This window comes from Triturus cristatus, chromosome 7 (genome assembly GCF_964204655.1).
Source record: "Triturus cristatus chromosome 7, aTriCri1.1, whole genome shotgun sequence".
Lineage (NCBI taxonomy): Eukaryota > Metazoa > Chordata > Amphibia > Caudata > Salamandridae > Triturus > Triturus cristatus.
Window position 1 is genome coordinate 1,189,045,409 of NC_140590.1, and position 19,497 is coordinate 1,189,064,905.

Below are 19,497 nucleotides of genomic sequence, written 5' to 3' on the forward strand. Positions count from 1 at the left end.
TGGGGTGCATGGAGCGCCAGAGGTCGTGCAAGTCCATTTCCGCAATCCGGGCCCTCCCAGCCTGGGACAGTTCCCCCGTCTGCGGGAAGCGCTGCGCCGATCTGTCCATCACAGAATCGAAGACAATGTTGAGGTCTTCCCCCAAGAGAATGTGGCGGTCGGGGGAAGCAGTGACATCCACCAGCACGGAATCTAGGAAGCGCTCTTGGTGATCGTTTGGGCTATAAACGGAGCCGACCGTAAATGCTATGCCTCCCAGGCGCATGCGATACGCAAGGAGCCTCCCCTTCTGTTCAGCACACTTATGCAAAACCTCCCCCCGAAAGGAGCTCGCTAGGAGAATGGCTACCCCCGCCGTCTTGTTCGCTGCCGAGGAAAAGAACTGGGTAGGGAACTTGGCAGAACGCATCCTATGGCAATCTCGGGGCAATAAGTGTGTCTCCTGCAAAAGGCAAATGTCCGCCTGCGTCCCCTCCAGCAACGATAGGATCGCTCTGCGCTTCACCGGGTTATTCAGACCCTGAACATTAAGGGTCACTACCTTTAGGCCCGGCATTCCTCGCGGGGATCGGGAGCGCCATGCAATGGGCAGGGAATCAGCGGGTGGGGCGCGCGGGGCCGCAGCGCAGGACAAGCCAAAACGAAGCGGGCATAGACAACATCGGACGGGACCTTCCCAACCCCAAAACAACCCCCTCCCCCACCCAAAACACAACCCTGGCAACTAGCCACCCACAAACTCAAACACCCCATTGTCTCAGTCAAGCCCCAAGACGGGCAAGTCCGTAGAAAAGAACGAAGTGGACGTCCAGCCACTCACCTCCATCCGCTCCCCCCCAACCCCCCCGCCCCGTACCAAGCATGTAAAGAAGCTAAAGACATCTCCCCCCGGAGTGTGTGTTAGGCCGTCAAGGCCACGCCAGAGGAGCCGGTCGAGTCCCCGGCCGCCGCCCTCAGGGCGTCGGCCATGTCCGCTCTGATGGTAGGGGAGTCCGGACGCCCCACACTGGCCGCTGAACGCCGCCTCGTTGACCTCCGCCGGTTCCGTCTCTCCGAGGACCTCCACGACGGCGTAGCTCCTTCCTCCTCCGCCGCCGTGAGCCCCAGGACACCACAAATGTCTTGCAAGGAGCGTAGCTGGTGTAACACCCCATTCCACCGAAAAATCAGGCGGAAGGGGTGACCCCAAGAGTACGGCGTCTCGTGCTCGCGCAAAAAGTCAGTGGCAATCCTAAAGGACCTGCGTTTCTGCAGCGTGATGGCGGAGAGGTCCTGGTAAAGCGCCACCGGCCGATCCCGGAAAGTCAGGGGCTGTTTCCTGCGGGCCTCAGCCATGATGCGTTCCTTCAGTGGAAAGTCGGGCAGGAAGGCCAGAATGTCCGGTGGAGGTGCCGATGACTGGCGCTGCCGGCCGACCCTATTCGCCCTGTCAATGCTGATGGGAAAGTCCGCAGCTTCCCCCAGGATCTCTCGGAACAGGGCCCGCAGGTAGCTCCCCAGATCGGACCCCTCATCCGCAGTCGGCACACCACGCACTCGGATGTTGTTCCTCCGAGATCTGTTCTCAAGGTCCTCAGAGTGGGCCTGGAGCTCCACACACTGTTCCCGGAGGCGGAGAACGTCGTGCTGAAGGTGGACTATCTCCTCCGCTCGATGTTGGCCCTCCGTCTCCACCGCTTCAACACGCTCGCCAAGGCCCTCCACCTCCCTGCGCACTTCTCGGACCTCGCTGGCCACCTCCCGCTTCAGTGTCTGGAAGTCCTCCCTGAGGGAGCTAAACAGTTCCTCCATAAAGGCCCTCGTGACGGGTGGCTCCCCTCCAGTCACATCCACCGGAGCCCGGGAGGACCCCGGCGAGGGCTGCGTCCTGTCCCGCAAGTGCTGGGCCCTGCCAAGCATGTCCGACAGGGTACGGTCCCCTTTCTTCGGGCCGCCTCTTCCAGACATCGCTAGCTCCGCAGTCGGGCACAGATCCAGGCGCCCCAGGGATGCTCAGCCGCCGGCAAGCACTCGACGTGGGTATCCCCCACGAGTGAAGTCGCTGCGTCACAGGTGACAAAATGGCGGCCCAATCCGGTCACCGTCAGCCGCGGGAGCCCGTGTGAGACAACCAAGGGGGCCGCAGTGGGGGGGTCTCATCAGCACATCCCTCCGAGAGTCAGCCCAGCAGTAGCGGGGGTCGCTTGCATCCAGCAGCCAGGACTCCGGCGAAGGCTGCCACCACTGCTCCTACGGGGACAAAATGGCGGCCGGGTGGAGCAGGCCAAAACGACCAGGCCCGACGACACCACCGGGGCCCCTGAAGCACCCCACAGTCAAATAAGTTCCACCACCGGCCCCAGTCTGTCACGCACAGGGGCCCAGATGGTCCAACCCCATCAGGGAGTCCGCTGTATCTCGGCTAGGGGTTAGGGGCCCCGTCCCAAGCCTTCCGCACCGTCGGGTCCCCTCCCGCAAGGCTCCTTCAATCTCCGTCGAGCGGCGGGCCAGATCCCCTCCAAATCGCAACTTTCAGCACCAGGCCCAACCGAGGCGCCCGGACAGCACTCCAATGCGCTCCGCCCCTCGGGCTCGCCGTCGTCCCTTGAACTCGATCGAACTTTTGGGGGGGTTCCCCCGAGGCGATCCGAACCAAAACAGCACCAATGTGCACCCCTGATGCTCCGCCACTCTCCTCTCCCGCGCTGAGCCTCAGCGGGGGGAGAAAAGCGTAAGAAAAGGGCTCAAGCTTGGCCGGGCCGGAGGAGCTACGGGAGGAAGCGTCCGCTCACCCCGCCATCTTGGCCACGCCCCCAAATGTGTTTTTTTTGACAATTTTTTAGGTTTGCAAGGGATTCTGGGTAACAGACCCTGGTGGGAGGCACTCAAGTCACCCCATCCTGGATTCCCCTGGGTGTCTGGTTTTCAAAAATATATAGGTTTGCTAGGTTTCCCTAGGTGTCGGCAGAGCTAGGGTCAAAAAACTACAGCTAGGCACTTTGCAAAAAAAAGGTCATTTTTCACTGCAAAATTGAGGTGTAACCACGTTGCGTTTTGCGCCGTTTCCTGTCGCGGGCACGAGGCCGACCCGCACAAGTGAGGTACCATTTTTCTTGTAGGACTTTGGGGAACGTGAGGTGGGTGGAAATTTGTGGATCCACGCAGATTCCAGAACTTTCCATCACAGAAATGTGGGGAAAAATAGTTTTTTTGGATAATTGTTTAGGTTTGCAAGGGATTCTGGGTAACAGACCCTGGTGGGAGGCACTCAAGTCACCCCATCCCGGATTCCCCTGGGTGTCTAGTTTTCAAAAATATATAGGTTTGCTAGGTTTCCCTAGGTGCCGGCAGAGCTAGGGTTCAAAAACTACAGCTAGGCACTTTGCCAAAAAAGGGTCATTTTTCACTGCAAAATTGAAGTGTGACCACGTTGCATTTTGTGCCGTTTCCTGTCACGGGCACTAGGTCGACCCGCACAAGTGAGGTACCATTTTGCTCGTAGGACTTTGGGGAACGTGAGGTGGGTGGAAATTTGTGGATCCACGCAGATTCCAGAACTTTCCATCACAGAAATGTGGGGAAAAATAGTTTTTTTGGATAATTTTTTAGGTTTGCAAGGGATTCTGGGTAACAGACCCTGGTGGGAGGCACTCAAGTCACCCCATCCCGGATTCCCCTGGGTGTCTAGTTTTCAGAAATATATAGGTTTGCTAGGTTTCCCTATGTGTCGGCAGAGCTAGGGTCAAAAAACTACAGCTAGGCACTTTGCAAAAAAAAGGTCATTTTCCACTGCAAAATTGAGGTGTGACCACGTTGCATTTTGCGCTGTTTCCTGTCGCGGGCACTAGGCCTACCCGCACAAGTGAAGTACCATTTTTCTCGTAGGACTTTGGGGAATGCGGGGTGGGTGGAAATTTGTGGATCCACACAGATTCCAGAACTTTCCATCACAGAAATGTGGGGAAAATGTGTTTTTTGGACAATTTTTTAGGTTTGCAAGGGATTCTGGGTAACAGACCCTGGTGGGAGGCACTCAAGTTACCCCATCCTGGATTCCCCTGGGTGTCTAGTTTTCAAAAATATATAGGTTTGCTAGGTTTCCCCAGGTGCCGGCAGAGCTAGGGTTCAAAAACTACAGCTAGGCACTTTGCCAAAAAAGGGTCATTTTTAACTGCAAAATTGAGGTGTGACCACGTTGCGTTTTGCGCCGTTTCCAGTCGCGGGCACGAGGCCGACCCGCACAAGTGAGGTACCATTTTTCTCGTAGGACTTTGGGGAACGCGGGGTGGCTGGAAATTTGTGGATCCACACAGATTCCAGAACTTTCCATCACAGAAATGTGGGGAAAATTTGTTTTTTTTGACAATTGTTTAGGTTTGCAAGGGATTCTGGGTAACAGACCCTGGTGGGATGCACTCAAGTCACCCCATCCTGGATTCCCTTGGGTGTCTAGTTTTCAAAAATATATAGGTTTGCTAGGTTTCCCTGGGTGCCGGCAGAGCTAGGGTTCAAAAACTACAGCTAGTCACTTTGCCAAAAAAGGGTCATTTTTCACTGCAAAATTGAGGTGTGACCACGTTGCATTTTGCGCTGTTTCCTGTCGCGGGCACTAGGCCTACCCGCACAAGTGAGGTACCATTTTTCTCGTAGGACTTTGGGGAATGCGGGGTGGGTGGAAATTTGTGGATCCACACAGATTCCAGAACTTTCCATCACAGAAATGTGGGGAAAAATAGTTTTTTTTGATAATGTTTTAGGTTTGCAAGGGATTCTGGGTAACAGACCCTGGTGGGAGCCACTCAAGTCACCCCATCCCGGATTCCGCTAGGTGTCTAGCTTTCAAAAATATATAGGTTTGCTAGGTTTCCCTAGGTGCCGGCAGAGCTAGGGTTCAAAAACTACAGCTAGGCACTTTGCCAAAAAAGGGTCATTTTTCACTGCAAAACTGAAGTGTGACCACGTTGCATTTTGCGCCGTTTCCTGTCACGGGCACTAGGTTGACCCGCACAAGTGAGGTACCATTTTGCTCGTAGGACTTTGGGGAACGCGTGGTGGGTGGAAATTTGTGGATCCACGCAGATTCCAGAACTTTTCATCACAGAAATGTGGGGAAAATGTGTTTTTTTGACAATTTCTTAGGTTTGCAAGGGATTCTGGGTAACAGACCCTGGTGGGAGGCACTCAAGTCACCCCATCCTGGATTCCCCTGGGTGTCTAGTTTTCAAAAATATATAGGTTTGCTAGGTTTCCCTAGGTGTCGGCAGAGCTAGGGTCAAAAAACTACAGCTAGGCACTTTGCAAAAAAAAGGTCATTTTTCACTGCAAAATTGAGGTGTGACCACGTTGCGTTTTGCGTCGTTTCCTGTCGTGGGCACTAGGCCGACCCGCACAAGTGAGGTACCATTTTTCTCGTAGGACTTTGGGGAACGCAGGGTGGGTGGAAATTTGTGAATCCACGCAGATTCCAGAACTTTCCATCATAGAAATGTGGGGAAAATGTGTTTTTTTGGACAATTTTTTAGGTTTGCAAGGGATTCTGGGTAACATACCCTGGTGGGAGGCACTCAAGTCACCCCATCCTGGATTTCCCTGGGTGTCTAGTTTTCAAAAATATATAGGTTTGCTAGGTTTCCGTAGGTGCCGGCAGAGCTAGGGTTCAAAAACTACAGCTAGGCACTTTGCGAAAAAAGGGTCATTTTTAACTGCAAAATTGAGGTGTGACCATGTTGCGTTTTGCGCCGTTTCCTGTCGCGGGCACGAGGCCGACCCGCACAAGTGAGGTACCATTTTTCTTGTAGGACTTTGGGGAACGCGGGGTGGGTGGAAATTTGTGGATCCACACAGATTCCAGAACTTTCCATCACAGAAATGTGGGGAAAATGTGTTTTTTTTGACAATTATTTAAGTTTGCAAGGGATTCTGGGTAACAGACCCTGGTGGGAGGCACTCAAGTCACCCCATCCTGGATTCCCCTGGGTGTCTAGTTTTCAAAAATATATAGGTTTGCTACGTTTCCCTAGGTGCTGGCAAAGCTAGGGTTCAAAAACAACAGCTAGTCACTTTGCCAAAAAAGGGTCATTTTTCACTGCAAAATTGAGGTGTGACCACGTTGCGTTTTGCGCCGTTTCCTGTCGCGGGCACGAGGCGGACCCGCACAAGTGAGGTACCATTTTTCTCGTAGGACTTTGGGGAACGTGGGGTGGGTGAAAATTTGTGGATCCACGCATATTCCTGACATTTCCGTCACAGAAATGTGGGGAAAATTTGTTTTTTTTGACAATTTTTTAGGTTTGCAAGGGATTCTGGGTAACAGACCCTGGTGGGAGGCACTCAAGTCACCCCATCCTGGATTCCCCTGGGTGTCTAATTTTCAAAAATATATAGGTTTGCTAGGTTTCCCTAGGTGCCGGCAGAGCTAGGGTTCAAAAACTACAGCTAGGCAATTTGCCAAAAAAGGGTCATTGTTCACTGCAAAATTGAGGTGTCACCACGTTGCATTTTGCGCCGTTTCCTGTCACGGGCACTAGGCCGACCCGCACAAGTGAGGTACCATTTTTCTCGTAGGACTTTGGGGAACGCAGGGTGGGTGGAAATTTGTGGATCCACGCAGATTCCAGAACTTTCCATCACAGAAATGTGGGGAAAATGTGTTTTTTTTGTCAATTTTTTAGGTTTGCAAGGGATTCTGGGTAACAGACCCTGGTGGGAGGCACTCAAGTCACCCAATCCTGGATTCCCCTAGATGTCTAGTTTTCAAAAATGTATAGGTTTGCTAGCTTTCCCTAGGTGCCGGCAGAGCTAGGGTTCAAAAACTACAGCTAGACTCTTCGCAAAAAATGTGTAAATTTTCATTGTGAAAATGTGGTGTGTTCACGTTAGGTTTTTAGCCATTTCCTGTCATGGGCACTATGCCTACCCACACAAGTGAGGTACCATTTTTATCGGGAGACTTAGGGTAGTTCAGATTTGTAAAGTAACTGTTATTACCTATTGATTTTTGATGCATTTCTCCCTTCCAAATGAAAGACATTGTGTAAAAAAAAAGTCATTTTGAAAAATGACCAATAATTCTCATGCTAGTATGAGTATTCCCAATTTCGAAAATGTGCAAATATGCACTGTTTCTAAACTCTGTAATTTGTTCCCATTTCAGAAATACATAGGTGTCTTTCATAACGATTTTTCCATGTATACATTTTCCCACAATAATTGCTATATACCCGGAACATAATAAAAAACCATTACAAAATGCTGCTCAGTTTTTTACTCTGGGTTCGTTGGGCTCTTGGTGAACCTACAAGTCCTATATATCCCCAGGAAGGTCCAGCGGATGTAACAGTACATTGCTTTTAAAGAGATGTCATAATTAGAAGAAGTTACAGGTGAAAACGTTGACACAAAAGGCTGTTTTTTTCAACTAATTTTTAATTTTTCCTATATTTAACTGGTAGTTTCTATAAAGAAACCTTGATGGATCTACACAAATGACCCCATGCTGAATTCAGAATTTTGTCTACGTTTCAAAAATGTATAGCTTTCCAGGATCCATTATTGCTTTTGTACCCATTTCTACCATTAACTGGAAGGAGGTTGAAAGCACAACAAATAGCAAAAATAGGGTATGTCCCAGAAAAATGCCAAAACTGTGTAAAAAATGTTGGGTTTCTGACAAAATTCTGTCATTCCCTAAAAGCTGGAGAAATGGTGATTTCATCCCCACAAAATCCTTTTTTGATACCATTTGCAGAGAAAAACCCAGACGCTTTCATTTGCAGCCCATTTTTCCCATTTTTCACAAGAAAAACAAAATGTTGCTGTATTTTGACTAATTTCTGGGAACCCTCTAGGAGAATCCACATTCCCTGGGTACCTTTAGAATCCCCATGATGTTGGAAGAAAAGGACGCAAATTTGGCGTGGATACCTAGGGCCTCATGTAGGTAGCCAAATACCGGTCGGTAACGGCCGATTTTCGGTAATTATACCGCTACCGACCGGTATTTTGGCTATTGGTATGTAGGGGGTCAATTACTGGGATCGGAATTTACCGAATCGGTAAAACTACCGAATCGGTAAAATTACCGAATCGGTAACGTTACCGATGTGGTAATTTTACCGATTCGGTAATTTTACCGATTCGGTAAATTCCGATCCCCGAAATGATATGTAGGGGGTGTGTGTGGGTGTGTTTAGGAGTCGGTATTTACCACCAACTTATAGTTGGTGGTAAATAATTAATGTATGTGTGTATGCATTTTTAAGCGCGTAGCAGTGTGCAATGTGGCATACATACATGCCCTTAGGGCATGTATGTGTGCCACATGTGCACACATGGCCGAATCAGGGGTGCAACAGGGTGTCAATGTGACACCCTGCCACCCTTGCATGTTCTCCACCATTACCGAATCGGTATTTACCGATTCGGTAATGAGGCATACCTTCCCCTCAGGTATGCCTCATTACCGAATCGGTAAATACCGATTCGGTAATTACCGAATTGTAACGAATCGGTAAAAAATACCGACTCATTACCTACATACGAGTTACCACTTCTAAAATACCGATTCGGTAACGTTCGGTATTTTAGAAGTGGTAACTGGTATGCTACCTACATGAGGCCCCTAATGTGGTCAAAAAGTTACAGGGGCCTAAGCGCTCACTACCCCAAATAGCCCAAAAAATGCTTAGCACAGGAGGGGAAAAGGCCTAGCAGCGAAGGGGTTAATACTGGTAACAGAAAGATAGTTGATATGTGCAGATGAGATTACATTTGAGACAGGACTTGACTGCAGCATTGGCTGGAATGGCTTCCCACAAACTAGATTTGAAAAAACAAAATGTTAACAGTCTTCATGAGGGAGGTAAGGGTTTCATGTAAAGCAGTAGGGTACCTTTTGGCTAGGTCCAAGCTCTACAACTATCTTTGATAAATAAATAAATACATCACATTAACTTCCATATAATATCAACAGCGACTAACTTTACCAGAAGCACTGCTATGTATTTATTACAGTGACATCATTCTCTCCGGACCCCTTTTTGGCAATTATTACTTACCTGAGGATGAAGGCTCCCCCACGGGCTCCCACAGCGATATCCTTGAGGCCGTCTTTGCTGACGTCCATCCCTCCACTGACCGAGCGGCCGAAGAATCTTACCCCTGAAGACACCTCCGATCCAACGATTCTCTGACAAGGGAGAGGAACACAGTGACAAGGTGTCTCTTTGTCTGGATTTACCACAGCCAAACTGTGCAGGTAGAAAGCACCAATTTGAAAGAAAGCAACCCCAGTAAAGTGTAACCAGAATGTTTAAGAGTGACGACCACCCTGAGACTAATTGCAATGAAGATATCCTAAGAAACAGGGAGTGAAGAGCATTCATTAATTATAGATTGAGAAGATACCACCTCAGCATAGAATGAAAGTCCACATGGGAAACTGTGCAAAGAAGGATCACCCCTGACTGATAGCTGATAGCTGATGAAACACACCCAGAAGACTTTGTTTGTGCATTTAACCAGGACGCATGTCTGGTGAACATTACCATAAGATCAGCTTCTGAAGACCACAGATGATCTATAGATAGTGACGGTCCCCAGAAGCATAGCTGACGGGTCACACTGTGATAGCTATGATGGAGAAATGTGGACACTAGTGGCTATTTTAGAACTGATGGAGTCAGAATTGCAAAACCTCCAAAGATTGGAATAGAACTTCTCCAAAGAATTCCTATAAGGTCCCAAGGCTAGCCATCTTCAAGACTGATCAGATCACAAAACCCAGTTTCGAAATGCAACATAGGTACTACAGCAAGTTTAATTGCAGAGATTGATTAACCCACTATGCGGATCACTTTCTATGTGACTGTGAAAGACAGTAATTGACCACTAGTATTGGCATCATTTTCAAACTGCTACACTGAACAGATTTATTTTTGCACTAGACGTTTGTGCCGTGGATCATCCTCAAAATATATGATTGTATTATATTATTGCTACTTTAACGAGTCGGCAAATTGTGGCATAATCCAAACTTAGCTGTTCATTTCTCAGTCCCAATAGGAATATTATATGTTTGGTTTATAAAAGCCTGAACATAGCCCAGGGTAAGGATTTTCACCACTTAAAGAAAAATGACAATTTTATATTTAGGCATCTCCTCTCCAAAGTGCAATAAAGCTATTTTTATGCCATCCTTGGCACTCTGATGCCATGTTGTGCCTGTACCGTAAGGAAACTACCTACATTTGCCTTAGATTAGCATGGAAAACGACCTTTACAACGCGGTCAAAACACCGCAATACATTTACTTCGCTGTCATTACAACACAGGTCATTACAACGACTTGCGCTGGATGGCGCTCTAGACTAAGGAATAGTGTGATTTACTGTTCCAACACCTTCCCTACTGTTATGTAGGCTAGAGTTGCAATAGTAAATCATACTACTGCTAAGTCCAGCACCCTCCAACGCATGTCATTGTAACGACTTGCATTGTAAAAACCGCAATGTAATGTACCGCGATCTAAATGATCGCATTGTATCGTCATACATCCGTGTACCACTGGTTTTGTATAAAGATTGACATTAACAGTTGGACCTCCAAGACTGAATATAAGACTCCTTAAGTTGCCTCCATAATATACAATTAATGGTGGCTTACCCAATTGGATGTTTGGGTGCTGCCCTTTCTCTCTTTTTTCCTCTTTCAGCCTGAGGATCAGAGACTATACATGTCTGCTTGGCAAGGCACACTTTGCAATGAAGACATGAGCAGGATGTGTATTTAAAGTGCAGAGTTTTATTTTGAGAAAAGATAGGCCTGCAATTGGAATCAGAATTCTCTAATTAAGTGCTGTCTATCAACGCTGGACCCTAGGAGCAGCAGCAACATTGAACTTTAACAATGTAGGGCCCTTCATGCCCTGTCCTCTCCATCACGCTATATGTGTGATGCTGGGCTTGTCAAGTCACCTGGAAACAAGCCAGAGCCTGTGCTGTGAATTGGTACCTGAGGCACTGAGGCTAGTGAAGGAGACAAAGTGTAACCCATACTGCATCCTGGCATAAATTCTTATCATTTTGGGCTAACACTGGCATTTTAATAATGTGCGCCCTTGGCATAACACTGCATCGCATACTGGAAGTAATTGTTGCCAAATTTGAGTATCCATGGTATAAAGGTGCCAACTTCTGGCTGGTCTTGGCATATTGGTGGGAATGACTGGCATACTGAGGTGCCTAATCGTGGCAAAATGCTGGCACTGCTAAATCATAAGTAATTCACGTAACCCTTAGGACAATAGAGTCATTCTTGGCATGACGGTCCCTACCATTGACAGAATATGGGCTCTGACATATTGATACGAATTCTTGGCATATTTAGGATATCCATAGTATGATGGGTCCTATCCTAGACATAATAATGGCCCCAGCATAATGATTGTAATGGTTGGTGTGAGAAGTTGGCCTGGTATATGCTGTTCACAAGCTAAAGTGTACACCTTGCACCAGTAAAATTCGACTCTTATGGTAGTAGGTTTAAGACAACCTTTTAAAGAAAGCTATCCTAGTGGTAGCTGTGGAGAGCAGCCTTCAGGCTAAGTCTTTAGAGGAATGTAAAGCAGCTTGTTTTACCTTGTAATCTCTTGAATTACTAAATGAAAGGACACCACACAGGTATATATATCAAATATATATGTATTTATTACTAGACACACTCTACTAATCTCTTTATGAGATTAGAAGTCAGGAACATATGCGCAAATCAACGTTTCACAATAAATTAAGCACAAATATGGCTGGGGCCCTAGGGGCGTACCAGACCATATACTAAAAAAGAGACTTAAGATCAACGACTTGAGAGGGGACAAGGCCTAGGACCTTCAGAAGCACTGGGGCCTCACTAATCCACCCAAGGCAGGTAAGTAAACGACCCACGGGAGACGCATGCAGTGTGAGAACACAGCCACGGATCCTAATTGACTTCAATGGAGCAAGTCGCGGTTGGAATTTTAGAGTTTTAGGATACTTCGGGAGAGTCTACAAGCAAGTCACTTACAGGGTAAGTAATTCCAGAGCCAACACACACAGGAGCACCATAGTGCTGGAGTTACCTCACCCAGGGAAGCCGGGTGCATAGGTGTCTTTTGGTGTTGGGTTGCGGCGTCGTTTTCAACGGGAGCCGAAGAAGACTTGCTGCTTGTGAAGACAGGAGAAGTGGAATCCAAGGCTGGATTTAGAAGAAGGAAGACCTAAAAGCAGAGGGGACAGTGTTCAAAGTCACTTGGCAGTGACCCGGGGCAAGGAAGCTGGGTGCCCACAGTTGTCGGATGATTTCAGGTGGTCACTGGTGTCTTGACCCTTCCGCCCGAGGTCCAGGAGGCGTCGACGACAACCAGGAGCTGGATTCGGCTTGTCCGACGAAGTCTGCAGCTTACTGCGGTGTCGGTGACCAGATTGGTGCCAACAAGCCTTGGTAACAGCAAGTCTCGTGGAAAGGACTCACCAATAAGGTCTGAGGGACTCACCCAGCGAGGGCAAGTCAGGGCAGGCCTGGAGCAACCAGAGGAGCCCTTTGTAACTGTAGAAAAGTCTTCTGGAGACCCACAAGCCAGCCGGCAAGGGATCGTGAAGATGCCTCGGGAGGATTCACTCAGCAGGGGCCCATGGTCGGGACGGGATAGGCCTCTGATCTTTGGTGGAAATCTTGCTGGAGGCTTGGACCACACATGGTCCAATGCACACATTCGTAGAACATCGTGAAGGGGTTGCACTCGAAAATAGTGCAGGGTACCCAGGGATTGCGGTTCCGCGTCACTCATGGGGTCCACTTGCCTCAGAGTCGCTGGGGACTCACGAGGGCCTTGGAGAAGTCCGGAAATCCTCTTCCTGGGCTACAGGGACTTCAGACTCCGGCGGGAGCGGGAAAGTTTGAGACCATTGATGCAAAGTTTTGGTGCCTGCCAAGCAGGGGAGTCACTCCTTGACTCCAAGGGAGATTCTTCCATCTTCCAGAGGTAATGGAACGTCGAAGGTCCAGGATTCTTCTTCAGAGCGTCGTCCAGGGATATCTAGTTTGCAATGGCAAGGGTTCCCTAACTTATACTAGAAGGAAGGGAGCGACTAGCTCTATGACCCCTCCGATGGGAGGGTCAGGAGAGTGGGTAGTTACACCCATTTCCCTTTGTCCAGTTTTGCACCAGAGCAGGGGCAGGTAGCCCCTGAGCCGGTTTGAACTGGCATATGCATAGAGGAGCCTACTGCTCCCCCAGTGCAGGACTTCAAAGCACTTTAGGAGTGCACCCACCCAGCCCCAATACACTAAACCCTGTCTGGGAGGTGGTCATACCTCCCTGTGACAGGATACCTATTTTTGGGCCTCCTCCACTGCGAGTTTCGGTCATCAGCAGGAGGGCAGCCAAGTGTCTCTGACTGGTGGCATCCATTTTGTGATGCCAGGGCTCTTCAGGATTCTACCGCGTTTCCACAGTAAGTAAATGTCTATCCCTCTAGAAAGGTGGGATCATACTCCCACACCAGTTACTGGTGTGGAGGTATGATTCCAAAGAGTTTGACACCAAACACGTTTTGATGCAGCCATTCCAAAGTTAGCATTAACCGCAAGGTTATAATGCACTTAAGAGTATGTGGTTTGACCGCAGTCACAAACAGCCCCAGAGAATGGACTCTGAGAGCTGCAGAGGGGCCCTGCTCAGGCAGAGGCCCCCCTTCACATTCAAACCAAGCACCCTGCCCTCAGGATTGCCAGGGCCTGCCTTAGGGGTGACTGATAGGTTTAAATGTGTGTGCAGGGAGAGATATAGTGAACCTAAATCTCAGTGAGGAGTGCTAGCACTACCTCACCCAGGCTGCAGTAGCAGGCCTGTGGAGTCAGATTTAGTCTGCTTCCCAGGGGTGGCATAATACATGCTTCAGTCCCTGGTAGGCCTGAGAAGTACCTATGCCCTTGGTACTTAAGGTACCATATACTAGAGGTTCATAAGGTACCACAGTATCCAATCACTAGTGCACCTAATATGCACTCCAAGTTGTTTAGAGAGAACAGAGAGGCTGGGGCCCTGATTAGCAGGGTCACAGCCAGACTATAGACAGAAACAAGTGTAAACATCAGAAAAAAAGTGGGGGACAACATAAGGTGCAGATCCTACTCTCCTACAGTTAGCCTATTGAGGGCATCCATGTGTCACAGTGCAGCTGGCCTCTCAGGGTTCTGGGCGCCTCCATTGCTTATGCTGCATGAATCATCGCTGTCTAGTGGCAAGGCAGCAAAGAAAAGAACATCATCTTTTACCCATAGTGCCAGCGGAGTACCATCAAAGCCCAAAAACAAATAGACGTTCCCGAGCAAAAGCAAGACAGTTGAGTCTGTAAACAACAATCCTGAAAGTAATTGAGAGTCCAGTAACTCAAACAAACAGGTTTCTTCTTTTATTCCTTTAGTCTTCTTTGTTCTCATTAAAAACGCCAAGATTTTGTGAGAAATATGTCTATATGTGGCAAATATTCTGAATAGAATAATCTTTATTGTTGTTGTTGTAGCCCTGAGGAAGTCGCCGGGCAACTTACCCGAGACGAAACAGGTGTTGGCTACTGTTCTTATCTTGGCGTTTTTAATGAGAACAAAGAAGACTAAAGGAATAAAAGAAGAAACCTGTTTGTTTGAGTTACTGGACTCTCAATTACTTTCAGGATTGTTGTTTACAGACTCAACTGTCTTGCTTTTGCTCGGGAACGTCTATTTGTTTTTTCAGTTTTTCCTTTTGTCACTTTTGTGACGGAGGAATATTGGGGCATAGGTGGCTGTTCCCCTTGATGTTCCCTAGAGCACTTTTCTAATATTGAATTATACGATTGACAGGAATTTGGATGTGCGCAAGGCTGTAACCCTGCCATGGTTCGAAGTTACATTACCATCACAGCGCAGCAAGAACGTGGCTTCAGAGGATTTCACTGTGTTGTTCATGTGTCAAGAGACAGTGTTTCTCTTCCTGAAGACCATTCATGCTTCACAGACAGCCAAAGAATAAAAGGGAGCTAAGCCCTTGGCCCTTCAGCTGATGCTTCACAGATGTGCTTCTCAAACATACTAAAGTTCTGCTCATGTTAGCTGTTCCAGTCTTCTGCCTTCCTGCCCTCACTCTGCTCTAATCCAGCTGTTCTACCTCAGTCATTCCACCAATCTGCTCTAATCCTTTTATTCAGAAGCCTCCATCTGTCTACACTAGTTGTCATTTTTGGCAGTTCCAATCCATCATTTCACTTCTACCAAAAGTTCTTCAACTATATTTGACTACTCCCACTCTGAAGATTAGCGCTACCTCTGGCTCCCAATTAAGAGACGGCCGGTGCATAGAGGGGTCAAGCTATACGGGGTTTGAAGTCTCTGGGCACAGGTCATTTATAGCAATTGTTTAAACAGGTAGTAAATCCATTAGACATGTATAGAAGTTCCTCAGAAGAGCTGGTCGTTGGGTGGCTCCCTAGGTGTTGCTCTGGATAGATTTGTGGGTTGAGTTCTACTCCCTCCTTGGAGTGAACAAAGTAGAACAATGTTTAGTTGGGGAAAATGTAAGCAATTTTGGACAAGCAGAGTATATTCCTCACTGCACCATCTGTGTCATTTGTTGTGTCTCACTTGTCCAATGAGTTGCCACCAGTCACTTTTTTTCTCCCTCCAACTGGGTTCTGGGTAAACCTACCACTTAGGATACACACCACCATGAAGAACAAGGGTGTGCCAACCCACACTAGCCTTTTGGAATGACCCAGACTCCGGTAGCCAGCTCCACATAGTGACTGGATCCTGAAGAGCAGTGAACACAATTATCCTGGAGCACATTGTCCTTAGACCTCCAGCCAGTGCTTAATTTGAGCCGGGGCTTTCCGGTGCTTAGCACCAGCACTTAAATTGGTTTCTGGTGCTCGACACCGAATTGTGAACACCATACCTAAAACAGTCTACCACATGGTGGCGCTGCTCATCTAATTTAAAGATGAGCAGAACAACAGTTGTTTAGGAATATAACATACATTAAAATTGCAAATACCTGCCTTCTCAGCCATTCCTTTAGCTTTGGGGACCTGGAATAATCTGAACTGTCGCATTTACATGCAAGAGGGATGGTTAGTAGTTGTTTTGGCAGCGATAACAAGAGCGATGGGTGGTGCAAGCTGCAGTGGCCTCCCGTTCAGAGCCCTGGCACTTAATATTTTACAAATTAAGCACTGCCTCCAGCTCTTCCTATCTTCTCTTCTAGATGTTTCCCAGATGATGAACTGAGTCTCCTGCTGTGTTTCCTCTTTCACTTTCTGTTTACTTTTTCCCCTCATTCTTCTTCTGGTCTGCTTCTCCTCTTCCTTATACTTCAGTGCTGATAACCTGTTTCTGGCTAACCTCCCCCCCCCTTTCAAGAGGCTGTTGGATAATACTCCATAATGGCATCAAACATCGTTTCCTCCACCTTCCCAACTTTTTCTGACTGTCTCCCAGTCAGAGAACTGTACTTGTCCGCCGGATCCTGTGCAGGAGAAGGTGCAACATCAAGTCAACCCCATCACACATCCTTAGTCCTATTGTGAAGGCTGTGGTTCAACATTTGTCTGTCCTGACCCCATGGCATGATGAATGGGAACATTATCTCCCTGGAATGCTGATGGTAATTCCTGGCATACTGGGAAAATCCATGGCATGATGGTGGCCACTGACAAAATGCTGGTACTGGTGACGGTGATTCATGGCCTTTTGCAGGCATCCATGGCCTGATGATGTCCAAATTTGATATTGCTCACCCTGACATAAGATCGCATAAGATGGTAATGCTTTCTTAAAGGTGGTTTCCATTGCATTCGGATGACTACCTCGCGTATAATGCCTGCCCTTGCGTTATGGTACTAATTCCTAACAGCTTATAGGAATTCAGGGTATGATATTATCTACTCTTGGTATGGTACAAGCCCAAGCACAATATGGCTAATTATTTACAACTTTTGGGCATCCATGCCACAAGATGGGTATGCATGGGCATGCAAGGCAGAATCTAGCCCTGTGTGAAAGAAGTAACTGTGGCTATGTGATGTAAACAATGAATTCAAGTTGGGCACCAAACATGTATGTACTGAAAATGAAAAGGTGGTATTTCAGGATAAAAATTCAGTTTTTTTATTAAAGTTATTTTTGCTGAGAGAAGTGCATATTTAGTATCAAAATGTGTCTATTTTCATACAACTGACAAGCTGAAGTTCAGGCACTAAATTATTGCATTTCGAAACATACAGAATCATAGATGTTTTTCACCGAGCGGTTCTGAGTGACGGTAAATAGACAAGAGCGAAGCTCGAGTTGTCTCTGATGTCACTCAGAACCTCGAGGTGACAAACATCCCCGTAATTCACTTTTTACCCATATATAATTTTACGTTATGTATGGCCCCCAAAATCATCTGCCCCTGCTTTCAACTGCTAAGTAGTGGCAGACGAGTCTTGGGGGAGCCATACACAACATGGCCTCTGTTATGTATCCCTGTCACAAAATGTAAAAATATGATCACACTTAGCTGCTGTGCTTGACCAACTTCCCTGCCTTCCCTCCCGCTCCAGGAGTTGTGCTTTCAGCTTTTAGTCAGGACAGACAGGCAGAGCTGCACTGACAGGCTCTCAGAGAGTCCTGGCAGCCTGGCCTGGCAGGCCTTGATGACTTTACAACAGGGAGCAACCAGTTTTGTTATCATCTGTTGCTTGGTCATAGCAGTGAGTTATGACACTTATAAACTGAAATAAACAATAGTGGCTCGCTATGAGAGCCAAACATATCACATTTATTTTAAATCACATTTTGAGTAATAATCAGTATGGCTATCTGAAATCCTAATCTGTATTGGAACATTGGAATGTTGGGAGCTCCATTGTAGACAATGGAGTGCTCCATGTTTCTGAGGGCCGCTAAAGGCCCGCAGAGCAACATTTCAATGTTTTACAAAAGCCTCTCGCAGCTCGAGGGGATTTAAATCCCCTCGAGCTTCGAGAGGCCTTTGTTTTATTTGTTAGAACATTCTGCCCTCTAGTGGCAGAATGTTCTAATAGCCTTATAGCCCTCCGAAGCAGGGCTATACCGGCTATTAAATTCCCTTTGGCTCGGGCCTTTAACAAGGGAGCGGGTCTTTAATAGCCGGTATAGCCCACTACGGCAGTCTATAAGACCATAATATTACTTTAATCAACCGGTCTGCTAACTGTACCTATGAGGTCTTCATACGTGAAGCGACAGCAATGCTTTATGAGCCAGTAGAATCTGCCCAATTCTGCCAAATTGCTTGTGGTTTGCACATTTGGCATATCTGTTTTTGTCCACCATGCCCCTTTCAAGGAGATTCTCAATCATAGCATAAGATAAGGGTGGGAAAAATGAAAGAAAGCTAAAATAATAAGTGTATATAGATGCTATAGTACATTATAAGCAGCAAGAAATTGCAGTTTCTGTACTGCCTGTTTCACCTCAGGCTTTTTAGACATTCGATAGGGAAAACCTGATAAAACAATACACCATTTGCTACCATTTTCTTAAATCTATTTTAGGGCAGGCACATCTGTATCCCTGCTCAGGGCCGGCATTAGGGCAGTGCGACTGGTGCGGCCGCACTTGGCACTGAACTGTGGAGGGGGCGCCGACCTCAGGGGGGAGCTGTGTTTAACAATAGCTTATGATTGGAGAGCTGAGGGGCACTTTTGCCTTGTGGTAGAGAGAGAATCCGAGGAGGCGTCATGGCGTATGGGGGCACCAAAAATGATTGTCGCACCGGGGCGCTACCAGCGTTAAAGCCAGCCCTGTCCCTGCTGGAACTGGCCAGGCTTAGCTAGCGCACTGCAAAATCACAAAAGTACCCTTTCAGACTTTTTAGCTATTTAGCAAATTTATGTGGAAAGTGTGCTTTAAACATGCACTATTTGCCCTGCATGTTTCAGAGGTTTCTCGGCAGGGGTGAATTCTCCATAACCTCCCTTAATACAGTCGAGCATCTTGGCTTCCCATGTTCGCTCATTGCAGTTCTGGAACTGCATCATGGCCCCATCACTTTCAAAGATCTTCATTTACCACTTGACACAATATTGATGTTTCTTAAAGGAGACAATAGTCCAGGCAAGATACCCCAGTGAGTGCCCCACATTCACACCTTTTATCACTAACAGACCCAAACACTAACCTGTCTATGTTTCTGTGGTGAGACTCACCTGGCTGTATGGAGATTTGATCCCTCTGTGCTTCCCCCCGTGGAAAATGTAGACGCTGCCCACTTGACCGTTCTCTTGAGGGGCTCCAATAGCAACATCTGCATACCCGTCACCATTGATGTCTCCCAGACTGGCCAGAGAGGAGCCAAAGCTGCCTAAGGTGGTCCCCGGCATGCCTTGTAAGATCTTCTGGGAGCTGGAAGACACCTGGACAGAGAGGAACGACAGGTAAATCACTAGTGGGCACTAACATGTATTAGCAGATTATCTG

The 19,497-nt window shown here is 47.6% G+C and overlaps 1 protein-coding gene across 1 annotated transcript in view; it reads right to left on the reverse strand.

The window, feature by feature from the left end:
- LOC146811427 (integrin alpha-X-like) overlaps nucleotides 1–19,497 on the reverse strand; it is a 665,400-nt gene that overhangs the window by 257,928 nt on the left and 387,975 nt on the right. The window contains exons 14-15 of the mRNA XM_085615067.1: nucleotides 19,227–19,433; nucleotides 9,036–9,166 (exon numbers count right to left, since the gene is read on the reverse strand). Coding sequence (XP_085471193.1) covers nucleotides 9,036–9,166; nucleotides 19,227–19,433 — 338 coding nt within the window. The remainder of the gene's footprint in view (nucleotides 1–9,035; nucleotides 9,167–19,226; nucleotides 19,434–19,497) is intronic.